This window comes from Pezoporus flaviventris, unplaced genomic scaffold (genome assembly GCF_033815535.1).
Source record: "Pezoporus flaviventris isolate CSIRO_AGI_PZ_B2104156 unplaced genomic scaffold, CSIRO_AGI_Pfla_v1 ptg000040l, whole genome shotgun sequence".
Lineage (NCBI taxonomy): Eukaryota > Metazoa > Chordata > Aves > Psittaciformes > Psittacidae > Pezoporus > Pezoporus flaviventris.
Genome location: NW_026892588.1, coordinates 2,540,121 through 2,555,978, shown reverse-complemented (window position 1 = coordinate 2,555,978; position 15,858 = coordinate 2,540,121). Strand labels below are relative to the sequence as shown.

Here is a 15,858-nt window from a genome sequence, read left to right as displayed (position 1 = left end):
GCAAACTCTCTAGGCAACATATGGGTGGAATTTCTTGACAATTAATATATTTTACATCAGCACATTACATAACTTTCCCTAGGATTAAAGACTGTCCCTTTTAAAATGGTAATACAACTTTTTATGCAGTTTCAGATATCTTCCTTTCAATCGGTGCCACAGTCCTGGTGTTTTCTAGTGAGAACAGTAATGCTTAAGTTACCTCATGCCTATAAAAAGAGGGTGAAGGCCCAAGGGCAAATGGGCATCTGATGAATTCCTTTTGAAGTGTGCAGGTGGAATTTGAGATGTTGGTGCCTCTGAAAATGCCTTTGCACCTTGAATACCTAAATATTGCTAAAAGACGGCACAAAGTCTTACTGATTTCTTGTCTTGAAAGACCATCTCATTCCACGTGTTGGTTATAGGAAAAATAACATATGACTGAATAATAGCAGTCGTGCTGGGTGGGACCCAGGGATCTTGTAATGACAGGAACTGAACATTTTCTTTATGTAACCTCTGTGTTAGCAACAGCTGTTATGTGACATAACTATAATATGGCATTAACTCCTAAAAGGAAGATTTCTTGAGTTAGACAATCCAGCTAGTAGCAACCCAGAAGAGATTCACCAGGAGGCTAAATTGTGGATGTGAATTAATTCCCCGCTCTCAGATTACATGCCTTGTAGTCAGCATGTTTCCATTTTCCTCTTTTTCTTCTATAAAGAAGGCTTACAGAATCACCTGTAAATATGACTAAAAGGATCGAGGTACATGTGGCAGTTTATTAGTCTTATGAATGCTGGCACCAGAGTGACCCAGAATAATTCTAGGGTTTCGTAACACTGATACAGCAAGAATGGGAAATGGCTAGATATTAATTAACTATATTAACTGGGTACTCAAGGCAGCTGGCTTCAAGGGAAAGATGGGCCTTTGTTCTGCAGTCTAGTGCAGCAGCCTGGGAAGACAGATGTGCAGCTATTGAACTGACTGCTGTGTACATACGCATCATTGAGCATTATGCGTATCTTAACAAGAAAGTGAAAAGCAAACAAGATAGCTCAGAATTTCTCTTTAGAAGTTAAGACAGAAATTATATATCAATAATAACATTGTCTCCTTCTTAGTTTTAAAAGTTGGATGCCTGTCCTGGGAAGCTTAGAAACAGACAGAGCAGGATTGACATGGGTTAGGTTGGGTTCAGATTATTTAACTTGAGTGTCATCAGGATATCAAAACTTAAGTGCCACATCATCACACCCAGGTCATGGCTCACCATAGTGACATCTAGTGCAAGTTTAGTGAGATTTAAATGCATTTGGATCTTAAATTATTTTTTCAGTCTTTTCTATTCTTTTCAGATCCTTCTGTAGTGGTGCCTAAAGGTTGCAGCTTCAGGAAGGACTCTGTGTATTGAACTCAATGATGTATTTATTTACAGTATCTCTCAAGCATATGTTTTAATCCTGTTGACATAAAGCATCCAAGTGCTGTCCCAGACAAGGCTTGCATGGCTTCTCCAGTCACTGATTGGAATGAGAACAAGACTATACCTTCTAGGGGTGGCTAGAATAATAAATTGGGTAGTTCCTCACAGCAGCAAGCTACCATGGGTGGTGAAATGGCCCAAGCCAGGCTTCCTACCATCCTGGTAGTGGAGCCCTTAAAAACCAGGCTAGCTCCCTGCGGAAGGAAAACATGTTGGACTGTAGGTATTGCTGGAGCTGTCATCACCCTCAGTCCTTGTTTGAGCTGCAGTCTCTCATGCTTTCCACTCCAGTTCCCCCTTCGAATTCCTTTTGTCACAGGAGTATCCCTATTCCAGCTAGGAAGGCATACTATGTACTTATGGCAAAGATGTGCTAAAGGTGTTTGCCATTCTGTGACAGCACACTCTTCTGTGAAATAAAGCACAACAGTAACTCTGTAATAACTACTGGTTTATGTCTTTTTTTTCCCTTCTGCTTCCTTTCCCAGTTTATTTCTCCACTTGAAAAAGCAGAGAAGGAAGACTTGGCACAACTTTGTTCATATCAACCAACGATATCAGTATTTCTTTGTTGAAATCCGCTTTTTAATACCCGGTGTCTTGGGATTTTTGCTCGTAATAACCCATAAGCATTCAGTGTGGTGTGTTTTGGAATTCTGTTGTTTCCACAAGAAACTGTACCAGCTAAATACTGCCAAGTAGTTCCATACACTGTCTTATCACTGTGTCTTAAAATGTGTACGCACTGACCTTCAGAAACTGTAGTATATGAAAAAGCATCCTAAACATCTCAGAATCAGGGAATGCAGCTATGGGGAAGCTCCTGCTTAAAGGGACACTGTCAGGTGAATTGGACCCAAACCTGACGTTACAGCAAATGTTAGGGCCAAAATTCTCAGTCTGAGCACCTAAAGTTGGATGGCAAAGCCCACAGTCAGATGTAACTTTTTGAGGTAGCATCTGCTACGGGAGTGGTACCTACAAGTTTTCATGTAAGACATCTTATTTCAACTTAGCCAACCAAACCACAGGTTTTTGAGATTAATTTTATGATCCAAGTCTAAAAACATTGCTTGCAGAAAATAAATAGTACTGGATGATCATCCTTTATGGATTTAAATATTTTCCTAATGGGGTGTTCTGTGCAGCCAGGTTGCCCTCAATATGAAAGCCAGAAGGAAAATTGTACGACACCCAAGAAAGCATTAGCTAGCACAATCTTGAAAAAGCCAAGTGAAATGCAAAAAATGGAGGTAGAGGCATCATAAACAATCAAGATAAAGACTCGTGCTAAAAAGTGAAGGTGCTGTTTGCCAGACTTCATGGGACTCTTGAACGCCAGTTCCCAACAATTACAGCCCTAACTGTAGGGCTGAGCAGCTTTTGGTGATGTCTGTGGCTTCCCAGCACAATGGTAGGAGGCAGAAATGGTCCCCACTGTGAGGACCATGCAAAAATCAGGAAGGAGAAGGTATGATTAAATAGAGAGAACAGTAGAGAGAGGCCAAGAAAGGGAAGGGTGCCTAGGAAAGTTTTCCTGGTGAAGAGGAAGGCAGAGAAACACTGTTCAAAAATGGTGTTAATAGGCTTTTAAAAAAACTAATTTAATTTGTATGTGTGTGTGTATAGTTCGTAAGCTGTAGTATTGTCTTTGTAAAGTGCTCAGCTAAGCTGTTTTTCGTACTCAGTTTAAACTAACATTTGATGTAATTAAGAGAAATGACATAATGAGAGAAGGTTCTTGTATGCTATCGTAGGGTTTCTCCGAAATGTTCAATTCCTTGTTTTTTACTTTTTTAAATTCTGAATAGTTTAATCATAATTAACCAAACTAAAAATGAATTATGAAATTTTGAGCCAGGAAACTCTGAAAGAGTCTATTTAGTATAAATAGTGATAATAGTAGTGAAAATATTCCCACTGTGGAACATCTCTCTTGACATAGTCTTAGACTAAGAAGTCAGAGACCCAGAGCGGTTCTTTGCATACAAATTGTGCTGAAGTAGAATTTTGCTGAGAGAATAAGCAAGGATAAGTTGAAAGGTTCAGGGAGCACTTTTCCCCCTATATATTTATTGCTTCATATTCACATGTGCAATTTCATATCATTAAGTAGTAAGTGGCCAGAGGCTTAGTGAATCTTAACTTTCAAAGTTACTAATGTGCTACTGGACTCCCTGTTCACTTGAGTCCTTCAGCTGAGTGAGTACATACACAATTCTAAAATCCTGAATTCCACACAGAAAACTCCACTGTCACGAAAGGCTTGGCTCCATGAGGTGCCACAGCTGAATGCTATCTCTAATTGCATCTTTGCTAGCAAAGAAATTAGCCATCCAACTTCAGGCCCCTTTTGGCTAGCTGACAGGAAAGAATTATCTCCTAAGAGTGAGACCCTGCCGCTGATACCCATGTTGAGCATGGCTTGATCCTCACAGGGGTTTTCTATGGGACTGCTGAAAGGACTCATGAGATGAAGATAGCTTTCACTGGAGATGGTACAATCAATAAGGTTATATGCTGATATAGGTCCTTAACACAGTGCCTTCTCCCATGAGTCTGAACTGACTGCTTAACTGCTACGGCTGCAGATACGCATCAAAAAGTTTGAATCCTCTAGCTGCAAAGATGTAAAGTTTCCAAATGAAACAGCTATAAGGATGCAAAGCTTACATCCTGCTAACCTATCTCAAGTAAGTTAATAATCAAAATGGGAGCTTTAGGGAAGAGTGGAGAAGAAAAACTGCTGGTTGTGGAATGTGTAATTATTTTCCCTCAAAACAGTAACTAATGGTGATGACTGCTATATGTTGGTGAGAATTTGCAAGGAAGAGTGTAGTCAAGAAACCTAGCCTTCAGTGAGTTGTAAAAGATTGTTCCTCTGTGTGCTAATGAAGTATGCTAAATTAATGTGTTTTAACTCTTCAGTTGTTTGTATATTGTGTATTTGTGAATGCTCAGTGTTTGCTAGTTGTGCTGTGCTGGTCGGTTGCAATCGGGTAAGATGAGCCACATACCATTTCCAATTCGCCCAGGAAGAATGAACAAGTATGTCCTTCCCTGATGCACAGATCCAAAATTGAACTGCTCCTGCAGAGGGTTAGCTCTTCTGCAGAGAGTTAGCTCTTTTGCAAGGAGAACATGGTAATATAGGACTGTTCAGGGTCATAGATTGTGCAACACCATCACATATATGTAGACTCGAACAGAGCACAATCTATATAAACACAGTCGGAGATCTTATTTGTGTTGAAGCCAGGATTGATCGCTTTGCTCTCACTGCATCTACATTTAAAATGTCCATGCAGTTACTACTGCCTACTTGTAATAGTAAATTTCCCATGAAAATATGAACTTGTTCTTTTTTTGTGAGCACTGGCTAGAATTTAAATCACTGGGTAGAATTTCAATTACTACTCCTCAGCACTATCTCCTGCAGAGACTTTTACCTTGGACTGATAAAAAGGCACCAAAGGACTTCCTTTTACCCACTCCCCAGCAAACCCTCAGGGGACTGCGAGGTCGACTGCTTTCTGACTGCCATCATGGGTACTGGGCTGAAGACTTCTCTGACTGGAAGCAGGGACTTGCTAGCTTTAGCCAGCATTAGACGTTGTTTGTGACTTGCATATTCTACCTTTATAAGCACTTCCTCTTCCTGGGATTTCTAGGCTACAGCTGTACAGCTAGGATGCCATTCAGAAACAGCACAGCTGAAATGAAATGGTTAGGAGCTGGTCTGTGCTTGTACCACAGCTGCTGTTTGGCTTGCCAATGAGTGCTTCTGAGGTTGAAGAAGTGTTATTTGCATCCACTATCCACTGACTAGTAAGGTCCTGCTCTGGCATAACACCTTCTTCTTTCTAATTTAGATAAAGTTGCAATATCCTAAATGTGGCTTCAAGCCTAAAAACATTGGTACACAGAACTTGCGTGGAAGCCCGAACAGGGCACTTGACCTGATTTTCTCTTGACAACATTATGTAATGGCACAGTCAATCCAACATAGTCCAACATAATCCAATATTATTAGAAGGAGGAGGGGAGAATCTCATAAAGATTATGAATGTAACCTAGGATCTGTAAGACAAGAAGTGGTTTAGAAATGTAGTCAGATAGATTATTTAAAGCTGGCACTTGAATTCTATTGGAACCTGCATGAGATTAGCCAGAACAGATTCAGGCAAATAAAAGACTTGGCTTTTTTCTTTTAAAACAGTGATCTGCAATAAGTGATTTAAACAGTTAAAATGATAGAAGAACAGGACAACATTAACTGTGCAAGGAATTAACCAGAACAGCTACAATCTACTATGTTTTGTCTGGGTAGCAAGACCTTTTGAAATTCTGTTTCTATGTCTTATTTCTGTCACTGCTCTCAATAGGGCTTCACAAAACTTTAAACTTAAGAACAGCTGAGCCATTCTTGTCTTGAATACAGTGGATTTTACTTCTTAAGAGAAAGTTTATAAGTTGACATCTGTGTTAGAGCATACCTGTTAAATGGTTGTATCTGCTTCTCAGAAAAGCATCTACCATGGGAGACTCAAACTTCAGGAAATTCCAGAAGCTCGGATGTTACTCAGCTCTTTTTCACGCTTTTACAGAGTGAGGTTTTTCTGTTTTCTATGGGAGGTTATCCACCCAGAGAGAAGTATCTATAATCTGTCACTTTTTTTGTGACAGTGCCTTGATCACACATGTTGGTGCTAGACCCTTGCAAAGAAACTAGAGAGCGTTTGAGTGTGATCCAGAATTTAGATATCGACCCTGCTCCTCCTGCCCTTTAAACAGGGAAGAGGGCTAAACCAGTAGCCATATAAGGCACTGGGCTTGCACCCAATGTGCACACTGCGTGTTGGAGAAAGGCCTCGAAGAGACCAAAATCTCTTTTGTCAGGATTTGTGTCCTGACCTGAACTTTGAACCCACAACAGATCATAACCTTTGGGCCTGATGTGTAGTCAGAAGAGTGAGATGTTCTTCCAGACAGTTCTTCTTCTCACCTGATTTAGGTCCCTCTTGCTAGATGAGATGCATTTGAGCATGTGTTTCTTCATGCAAGAGAGTGTGCAAGCACCTTCAAATTACCTTTAAAGGCAGAATCAAAAAGGCTGAAGAATGTAGCTTGGAAACACATGAATTGTATCTGGGGAAATGATTGGCTGTAGATTTCTCAGATGGTGGCATTATTTTCAGGTGGGATACTAAATTTGAATGTTTGAAACAATAAAATCAGAACCTCGCATCAATTGTTCTTTCTTCATCTGGTCTCCTTCAGAAATACTTCTCTATTCCACTTCAAGAAAGGATTTTGTGTTGCTCTACAGCAAATTTTCCTTCCCTATTTCATTAATTTATGTCTCCATTGATGTGTTCAGAAGCTCCTTTTCTCCATTGAGAACCAGAACACTGTCTGTTTTTTAACACATGCATAGAGATCTGAGCCACCCGAGGAGTTTACCTTTCTTCCTGGTGCACTGACATTTAAAAGCTACATCTTACAATAGAGCAGAAAAACTGTGGCAGTCCAGTTACATGCAGTTTTGGTGGAGTAAACACTTGATTATTCAACAATGAGTCATTTCTGCAGTAACCTCATTCTGTCATGACTGTATCACATCTTCTAACTCTCCAAAGCAAAAAATCATAACCTGCACTGGCTGAAAACAGCATGGTTTAGAACAGCCTCGTGGTTCATATGTAACAGTCTATTCAGCCAAAGAAGCCATGTGCTTTAAGTTTAAAAGGGCAAAGTATTTGTTTTCAAAGAGAAAATGTCATAGAGAACAACAAAGATAATTATGGAAAAACCTTCTCTGTTCTTTAGCTCTTCTCACAGTGTCCAGCTTCTCCATTATTCTTCCAGACTCTCTTCATCCTGTTAAGAAAGCCTTTGTGGTTTTGGGATCTAGAGCACTTGGAACATAGCATACTGGGGCTAGGGTTGTCCTGCTGCCCTCTGAATTGACTCCCTGCCTTCTGCCATATTGTTATTGTTGACCTCAATCAGAGCTCAGGCACACCTGAGTGGAGCAGAACCTCCTCCCGGTAATGCCCTGCTGTCCTTAAACGAGCCTCCACTGATGGGATGAGAACACTGGAGGCAGAATATGGCTCCTGGATCCTAATCTGGTTCAAAATGATGTGATATAAAAGAAGGGTCCTGACTGGTACACAACAGCATTTTTGCTGTTACATTTCTTGTAACAGTAATTTCATAAAATTGACAGAAAAAAGAGAGGAAACAGCAAATAAGGATTGTGTGATGATGACAAGATAGTAAATTGGGAAATGGTTTAGGTGAAATATAGCCAACATTCAGTAAACTCCTCTTTATAAGTGGCTACCCCTAAAATCACCTTTTGTATGTTAAAACTAAGCAGTGCTACCCTATTGAAGTGCACATAGACTACCACTTAAAATGAACTATGACGAACAGTAGCTGAATTTACTGCCTTCGCTTTTTTTCTTCAAAATGTAGAAGAAATATGCAAGAAGAATGATCTAGTGTGTTTTGCAGAGAGTGCCAGTTGGGGTGTAGCCTCCAAAGGCATTCTGCTATTGCCACCTACAGATCAAGGACTTAACCTAAATGAGGGTCGCAGGGTGCTTGGTGCAGTAAAGGTACACACTGAATACCCACTTTGTTGTATAGCACTTTGGTCTCAGTAATGAAATCTTTTTGACACAGCGTAAGTATTTTGCTTACCCTTGTTCCACTCTAATATCTATGCTTGTCCACTAATGAATGGCCCAAGGAGAGGATAGAAAATCACTTCGCTGAATCTGAATTATATTTCTGTCATGTATATATGAACATGTGGCGGTGGTCTGAGTTTTTGTAAGGAAAAGAGTTTAGAGGAATTAGGAAAAGATTTTAAAGGAATTTCAACCAATATTGTCAATCATCCTTTGAAATTAGTTTCTCCCCCTTATAAGCTGCAGGTTTGTTTATAGTAAAGGTAAATGATGGCAGCTGATGTTGTTTTCTTTGTTAAGATCAACGTGTGAGATACTGCATATAATGGAGGTACAAATTCATAATGTACAATGCATAATTGGTTTCAGAAGTTCAGCTACTAATATTTATAGTATTGACCTGAAAGGTTGCAACAATTTCTCCATTAGTCACGGAAGTATTGGCTAGACCTGAAAATTCAGTGGTCAGTGTGGTTACTATGCCACTAGCAAGCTACAGTATACTACATAATGCAAGTTCAGCCTTTCCTGAAACTTAAAGGCAAAAGAAATTCTGAATAAAATGGGAAAGTATAGTAAAGGCCATGGGTATACAGTTTAACCATTACTTATTTAAATGTTATTTATTTATTAGTTAAGCAATTAGCGGCTCTACAAATAGTCAAATAATTAGCTTCCAAAACCTATTTATTGGTGAAAGAATATTTTTTCCTTATGAGAAATGCTGAGTTAAATCTATATCCCATTTGCTTTTTTCCTCAGATTGGAAATAAAATTCTAATGTAGGTAAGACACACTCACACGTTTGCACAATAAAATGTTACTGAAAGCCCACTACTCGTCATGAAAAACATCACTACCTTGTCTTGCCAGTGAAAAGTCCTCCCTCCCCCGAGCACATACGTGGTAAAATATTAGTCACATTATGTATATCAGCACCACTGAAAGATTATAAATTGGTACCTCCTACTCAAGAGCAGGACTTTAAAAACATCCTTTGTTGCAAAAATACATTTTGAGGGGGAAACACCAACTGTTGTAGAGGTTAAATTTTTATTTGACAACTCCTATTCTTTTTTTCTCCCCCTTTCTGAAAGAAGTGTTTATCTGCGTAGACAAGCATTTGCCATTTGGGTGGTATACTCTTTTTCCAAGTATGAGAAAGATGAAACACAGGCAGGATCTATTGTGAGCAACCTTTAGTTTGTTTTGCAGCATAAAAAGTTCTCTTAGTGGCAACATATGAACTCTTTATTATAAACTTGGTTTAGTCATGGCAGGAAATGAGTTTGTAGTCAGCTAATTAGTATTTTCCTTAACAACTGATGCTTGAGCCTTAACACAGGAAAGCAGCCTTTGGAGGTACTGGCTAATCAGTTCAGCACTGTAGACTTAAAATGGACACATGGTTGAGAATTTCACACTCTCCAGCCTAGAGTAAAGAGCAAAGAATGCCCTGTTCTGCAGTTCTGTGTGTGCTTAAGCATACAGAGATTTTCCAATCTCTGTTTAAAAAAAAAAAACCCACCCCCGTTTATCCTTACTAAACCCAGGCCTGATATCGAATCTGTGCTGTGTTCTAATTCAGGAGAGGAAAAGCCTTTCCTTTGAATGACAGAAAAATTAGGTTGGAAAGGACCCCTGGGGTTTATCTAGTCCAATCTTCTGCCCAAAGCAGGACCTCCTTTGAGGTTGGATCAGGTTGCACAGGGTTTGTCTTGATGAGTTTTGTGGTGATTCTACAGTGAATTCTGCCATTGGATACATTCTCTGCCCTACTAAGATTGATAGAAGAAAGTGCAGCATGCACCTGCATAAGTGTGTGTGGTTTATGTTTTTGCTTTTTTTTTTTGGTGCACTGATCTGATTAGAATCAAATTCAGATGCAGTGGCAGTACATAGAACCCTTATTTTTCAAAGAGCTTCTAGTGCCAAAGAACTTACTTTACTGGACTAAGCCACATCTGATCACTTCAAGGATATCAGTGCATTGCCTCCCCTGTATGTGAAGCCTGCTCCTCAGACACTGAAGCTGACGATAGGTGGAGGATCAGATTCAGGACATCTGGTAAAGTTTAGTTCTGTACTGTCTGACGTTAGTGACAAAATCTGTATTGGCTACTGAGTTAATAGACTGGCACCAAAGAAAGAAGAGGACTTACTGAGATTACTGTTTTTCCTCCAAGTCACCTTAGCAATGCCACCCCTCTTTCAAATGCTGCTGCAATGATGATGCAAAACAAAATCCTTTCTTCTACCTCTTTCCTTTTAATTCTTCAAGCTTAACTTCTACTAGGAATAACCAGAAATAAGTTTTCAGTTGCCTTTTTAAAAACTAAACTCCAAACCAAATCTTTAACTGCATCCCTTTAAAGGCCAAACAGTAGTGCTAAGCTGTGTAGTAATGCACTCAGAAAGGATCTGAAAAATCTGTGCTGAGAACAGCATCCCTCACCTCATAGACTCAGCTGTACTGGGCAAGAAATTGTGATCTGTGCCTCTTCAGAAAACATTCCATTTGCATCTTATTAGAGCCTACCTGTGGAGGGAAAATCATGTTGTAGAGGCCAGGAAATTTCTTAAAGTGCTTTACCTGGAGGTCAGTGGAATTCCATTCATAAATGATGAGTGCATGCATTTTGATGCTGAAATTGTGATGACTTACAAAGTTTGATATTACTGTACTTTTCTGTGGACAGTGATTTTTTTTGAAGTGGTGAACATATTTTCCAAGAATATTGTAGACATTTGTAATATGTGTGTTTGTGCCAATAAATCTTGTTTTAAGAAGTTGCTTTTTGTATCATTTCTACTCCCAATACACACAGTTAAGGACAATTGAGCAGCTTCAGCTTTCATTCCCTGTGTTGTGCTAAAGACTTCTGGAAATCAAGATTCTCTAATTCACAATGAGTTTTTATATATTCAGTCTAATAGAAAAGAAAAAACCCCACACTTCTGTTGTATAAACAACAATTAACTCTGTACAAAAAGGGGGAGACAGTCATTAAAGAAATGTGAAGAGAAGCAGATGGGAGAATGCCTTCAGTGCAGTTGACCTTAACTTTCTTAATGGTAATACATATATTTTCCTATTAATAGGACACAGTTAACTCAGGGAACTCATTGCCACTAGATAATTAGTTTACAAATCTCATGTACTTTGGACACACTTTTTAAGTGAAGAAAGAAAGATTCTCTGTGAAAGGGCTGCAGACTGTCTTGCAGGGTCATCTTCTGCCTTAACTTGAAACAGCTGATGCTGGTCACTCGTGATGACTTAACAGGGCATGGTAACTGTTACCATCATTAATTCTAATAAGTAATTAAGCTTTTTGAAGGGACAAAAGCTGAAAGCTGTTTTTCTCTCCCTTATAGTGACTACACCTACATTTTATAATACATAAGCATTGCAGTAGCTCCTGGGGCACTCTGCACCTTCATACATGTGGGGCACTACCCAACAGCTCTTCTAATTTTCTTGCAAATCAACTTGGCATATATAAAGGGCACAGTACCATCTCTTCCCCACCCAAACACACCAAAACCAGGTAATGTCAAGATGTCTTTTTCAGTGCTTTTTTAGTAAAACTATAGTTTTTTTTTCCCTTGGTAACTCTTAGCATAGGTGGCAATAAATTGAGGGCACTTTAAGCCTGTAAGGAGGAGCTGGGAAAAAGCAATCCTTTGATGTCATACAGTGCATGTTCTGCTCTAGGTGAAATAGCAAATAAGGACTAAGTGACAAGGCAGATTAGGTAGATTGGTGCACATGAATGTAATATGGAAAAACACAGGAAACTAGTCAAAGCCAAAATAAGGCTTATGCTAATAATTAAGAGAGCACAATGGGCTAATACTCCACTAGCACTCTTCTAATCACATTGTGTAGTTAGCTCAGATTTGTTGAAACAAAATGTTCCAATTTCTGACTTTGAGCTTATAAAGAATTCTAGCAAATGATAAAACCAAGGGAAAACGAAATTAGGTGTAATGTAATGGACAGATTAATGTGGATATGGCAGAATGAGTAATTATATAGAAAAATCTAAATTCTTTTTGCATGCTGTTCAGATAGCAGATTTGCAATTTGGAAGTTCAAGGAGCAAAAGGAAGGACTGCTTAGGGGTCACTAAGTTTTGTTAGGTGAAGAGCTCTGGCACTTGCATATGCTTTGGAAAGTTTAGAGAAAATAGTTCAAAGACAAAACAAATCTTGAAGTGACTGTCTACATACTTTGCTTTGTGAGCTCAGGTATATGGAGATAAGTGAGTAAGATGCTTTCAAGAGCTCCTGAGAGATCTAAAATTTCAAAGATCTCTCGCGTGACTAAAGATGATCAGAACTGCAACTGAGAAGAAAAGCAGGTAATACTGAGACTGCTAGAGCTCTGTATGACAGAGCACTAGGCCATGAGGATGACTATTATAAAACCAAACCATCTTTTTTTTGCTTTCCTGTGTGTTTCAAATCCAGGGAGCATTACTTTGTAACACCACCTGTGGTTTGGGCAGCCATCATAAAAACTTGTTACCGCTATGTGGTAGACCTATAAAATACATTTTACTATGGGAACTTCCTGGTACCAAGTGCACTGAGTTACTGCACTTTTAATGCAGCTTTTAGAGTGATTTTGCAGAAATAACATCCTTGCCTTCTCCCTTAGTAGCTGAACAATCTGATTATATTTTAACAGCTCTTAGCTGAACTGCTTTACTAAGGCAAGTAAGCCTGGCCTTCCTACCTTCCGTTAGCCATAAGGCAGCTTTGCTCTGTTGAATGTAGATAATTAAAATTCTAGTGCTTGTCTAACTAGCAGGTTGTTCTTTTTACTAGGAAATGTACTATACAGCATCATGTTATGTTTTCTCTCAGCCTAGAAAACACCTGCTCCATTGTCCAGCTTCAGCTGGACCCTGGAATGACTTCCCAATAGCATCCAGTGCATGCCTCTGATATAATCTCTAGTAAGCCATGACAGTGCACTGAAAGGGCTAGACAGATCAAGTGTGTTGCTAGCATCATATAGCCCTGCACCAACCAAGGCTTGGTTTAACTTCCTTCCTAATGATCCAAGAAAGCTACAGAGGAGAGAAACTCACAGGTTCTCCCTAGTCATGTCAAATGATCAGGGCAGTGGGGAGGAGTTCCTGTTCTCAGCTCAGAATCCAATGAGTTCACTGGGAATAGGATGCAGAAAGCAAACATCTACTACTCTAACGCCACAAAGAATGCTAGGGTTAATAGTGCTTGAGGAGCTGGGAAAGTAAACCAGTTTTATATAGCTTTTTAGACAAAGGAAGCCTTGAAATATGGAATGATTACAATGTATGGATTGCACTGGGAACAAACAATTCCATCTCCTTTCAAACCACTTTGAAGACACCTACAAGTTCAATCTTTTTTTATTGCTAGGCTTAAAACTGCCTGGCTTAGCTTTGCCATCCTTCCACCTGCTTATCAGGCACCATTTGATAGCCACATGCACTCTTGCCTCTCTTCAATCCTCTAGAAAGCTCGATCTGAACTTCATTCTTGAGCTGCCTAGAAAACCCTAATATCCTGATCAATATCTGGGAACAATGTATAGTCCTTACTCTTTTGTTTGTTATTTTTCTTCAGTTTGAGTAGCCTGTGTCCTCCTTAGTCATCCTGACAGTCCATCTCTGTCCATTTTCCAATTCTATCACTTATGACCAGAGCAGCCATCAATGTTCTGGTTCAAGTAAAGGCTGGCCAAATGCTGTATGTAGTGGCACAAACATTTTGTTGTCTGTATTAAAGAAACACTCTAAGACTATATTAGTTTTTCTCGCAACTGCATTTACCCTCCCACCTCCCACAGCAGTCATCCTAACAATCATGTGCTATACTTGCTGCTTTTTTTAAATCTCTTTCTCTTACCTCTATAGTTTAGGACCGAAAAAATGACCATTTTTGAAACAACAGTAAGCAATATCCTTAAGGATTAATTTGATCCAAATTCTCCTGCCTCTACCACCAAAACAAATCCTATTGATGCCTCCAGTGCCTAGCCAAAGAGACAGCTAGGTGGCCTGGGACACTGCCAGGGGCAGAAAATCAACTAATATTTTCATTTCAGAGTTCCTTGTTTTACTCAAAAGTCTCAAAGTTTGAGTAACCTTTTTTTCCCCCAGAGGTATATGAACATACCAACAGCCAAACTCTTGCTTACTGTACTCAACAGCTTAAGTATTTTTGACTACTCAGTCATCACTGTTTGCTGAATACAAATGCAAGTTGAAAATGCTATTTTTGAGATGCCAGCCCACATACTCTTCCGCAGCTGAGCCTAGAACTTGAAGCCCTATGGAGTGAGAAAGCCAGGCTGGCTGTATAAAGCAACACTCTTGCATTTTGGTGGGGCTGTGTCCATTATGAGCTTCTACTGGCTATGCATAGACTTATCAGCTCTTGTGTAGGATTCTGAGGTGTCTTCTGGTGCTATTAAGACAATGCTGTCTTACAGGTATCCCTGTGTCTCAATTTTATTAAAAATTGGTCCTTGGGCAGTTAGATGATTAATACATGATTAAGTGCATCCTTTAGCCTTGTATAGCTGTATAATACATTATACTCACGTGATGTATGTGTGAAAAAGCAGCAAAAAAGCATAAAGGGAGCCCTTCAGTGTATAACCTGTGTGCTCCTGTCTGACCCAGACATGAGGGAATCAAACCTTACCCACCTAAACTACCAGCTTCTATTCCTAATAATCTTCTCTTTGCAGACCACAGCAAAATCTGCGGGAGCTTTCAGTAGAGATTTGCAGAACTGCTCTGTCCTCCTGAAAACGTGTCAACAAGATACTTACTAAGTATCTGCAGTGCCAGAAAGCAAGTTGTCTTGTAAACTTTATTTTCCTTTAAATAAATAAGAAAACATTGGAAAAGAAATCTGGTATTGCTTTTAAAAATGCCTTAATGGAAGGGAAAAAAAAAAGAAATAAGACACATGTTCAGGTTTTAGCAGCCAACAGTGCAGTGCCCAGGAGTCAGTCTGTACTGGGCTCAGGAGGCATTTGGCCAGCCCAGCTGTGACCACCCCGTGGTAGCCAACACAGGCGACATTGCCCTGCAACAGCATGGTCACAGTCAGTCAGTGCTGATCATCCTAGGGAATTTGTTTCACAAACGTTGCTCTCAAATGCAAAGCAAATACGGCCACAATTTGTCTGCTCAGGATTAAACTGCATTGTCCATCCCTTGGGGTAGCCGTTCTGACACTGGCAATTATTTTAACAGTTCTTCAGATCTCTTTTTCATTTCCCGTACATCAGTTACTTCAGCCTAGGCTTCAAATTTCTCAAGCATTCTCTAACTTAATGACATTTTTCTTTGTGGTTTTGGCACTGTCTCATTTTCTCTCTTCACTTCATCCCACCTGTTCTCTGTTTCATGGTGCTGAATGAAATATTGTTCCTTCTCTTGTGTACAACAGCTATTTCTTTTCAAGTAATTTTGTGTAACTCTTACATTCCCCCATTTCTCTATGGAAAAAAGAAGTCAGACTAGTGTGTCCAGGCAAAATGGTTGCACACTTTGACTAAGCCATCAAGTACTTTGTATTCTCCTGGTACTTCCAGGGTTGCCTCCTACGTACTGACATTCTCTGTTTTGGCGTTGCTCAGGGTGACTGATTACATTGTCCCATTTGTCCTTA

The 15,858-nt window shown here is 39.6% G+C and overlaps 2 protein-coding genes across 2 annotated transcripts in view; one reads left to right on the top strand and one right to left on the bottom strand.

The window, feature by feature from the left end:
• Window positions 1–2,110, top strand: part of LOC133275469 (vesicle-associated membrane protein 2-like) — a 42,099-nt gene extending 39,989 nt beyond the window's left edge. Inside the window, exon 5 of the mRNA XM_061465442.1 lies at window positions 1,963–2,110. Coding sequence (XP_061321426.1) covers window positions 1,963–1,979 — 17 coding nt within the window. The 3' untranslated portion in view covers window positions 1,980–2,110. The remainder of the gene's footprint in view (window positions 1–1,962) is intronic.
• The window catches only part of CUNH17orf50 (chromosome unknown C17orf50 homolog), a 62,815-nt gene extending 47,831 nt beyond the window's left edge, over window positions 1–14,984 (bottom strand). Inside the window, exon 1 of the transcript XR_009745539.1 lies at window positions 14,885–14,984. The gene's annotated coding sequence lies outside the window, so the exon portion shown is untranslated. The remainder of the gene's footprint in view (window positions 1–14,884) is intronic.
• Between the last annotated feature and the right edge of the window lie 874 nt (window positions 14,985–15,858).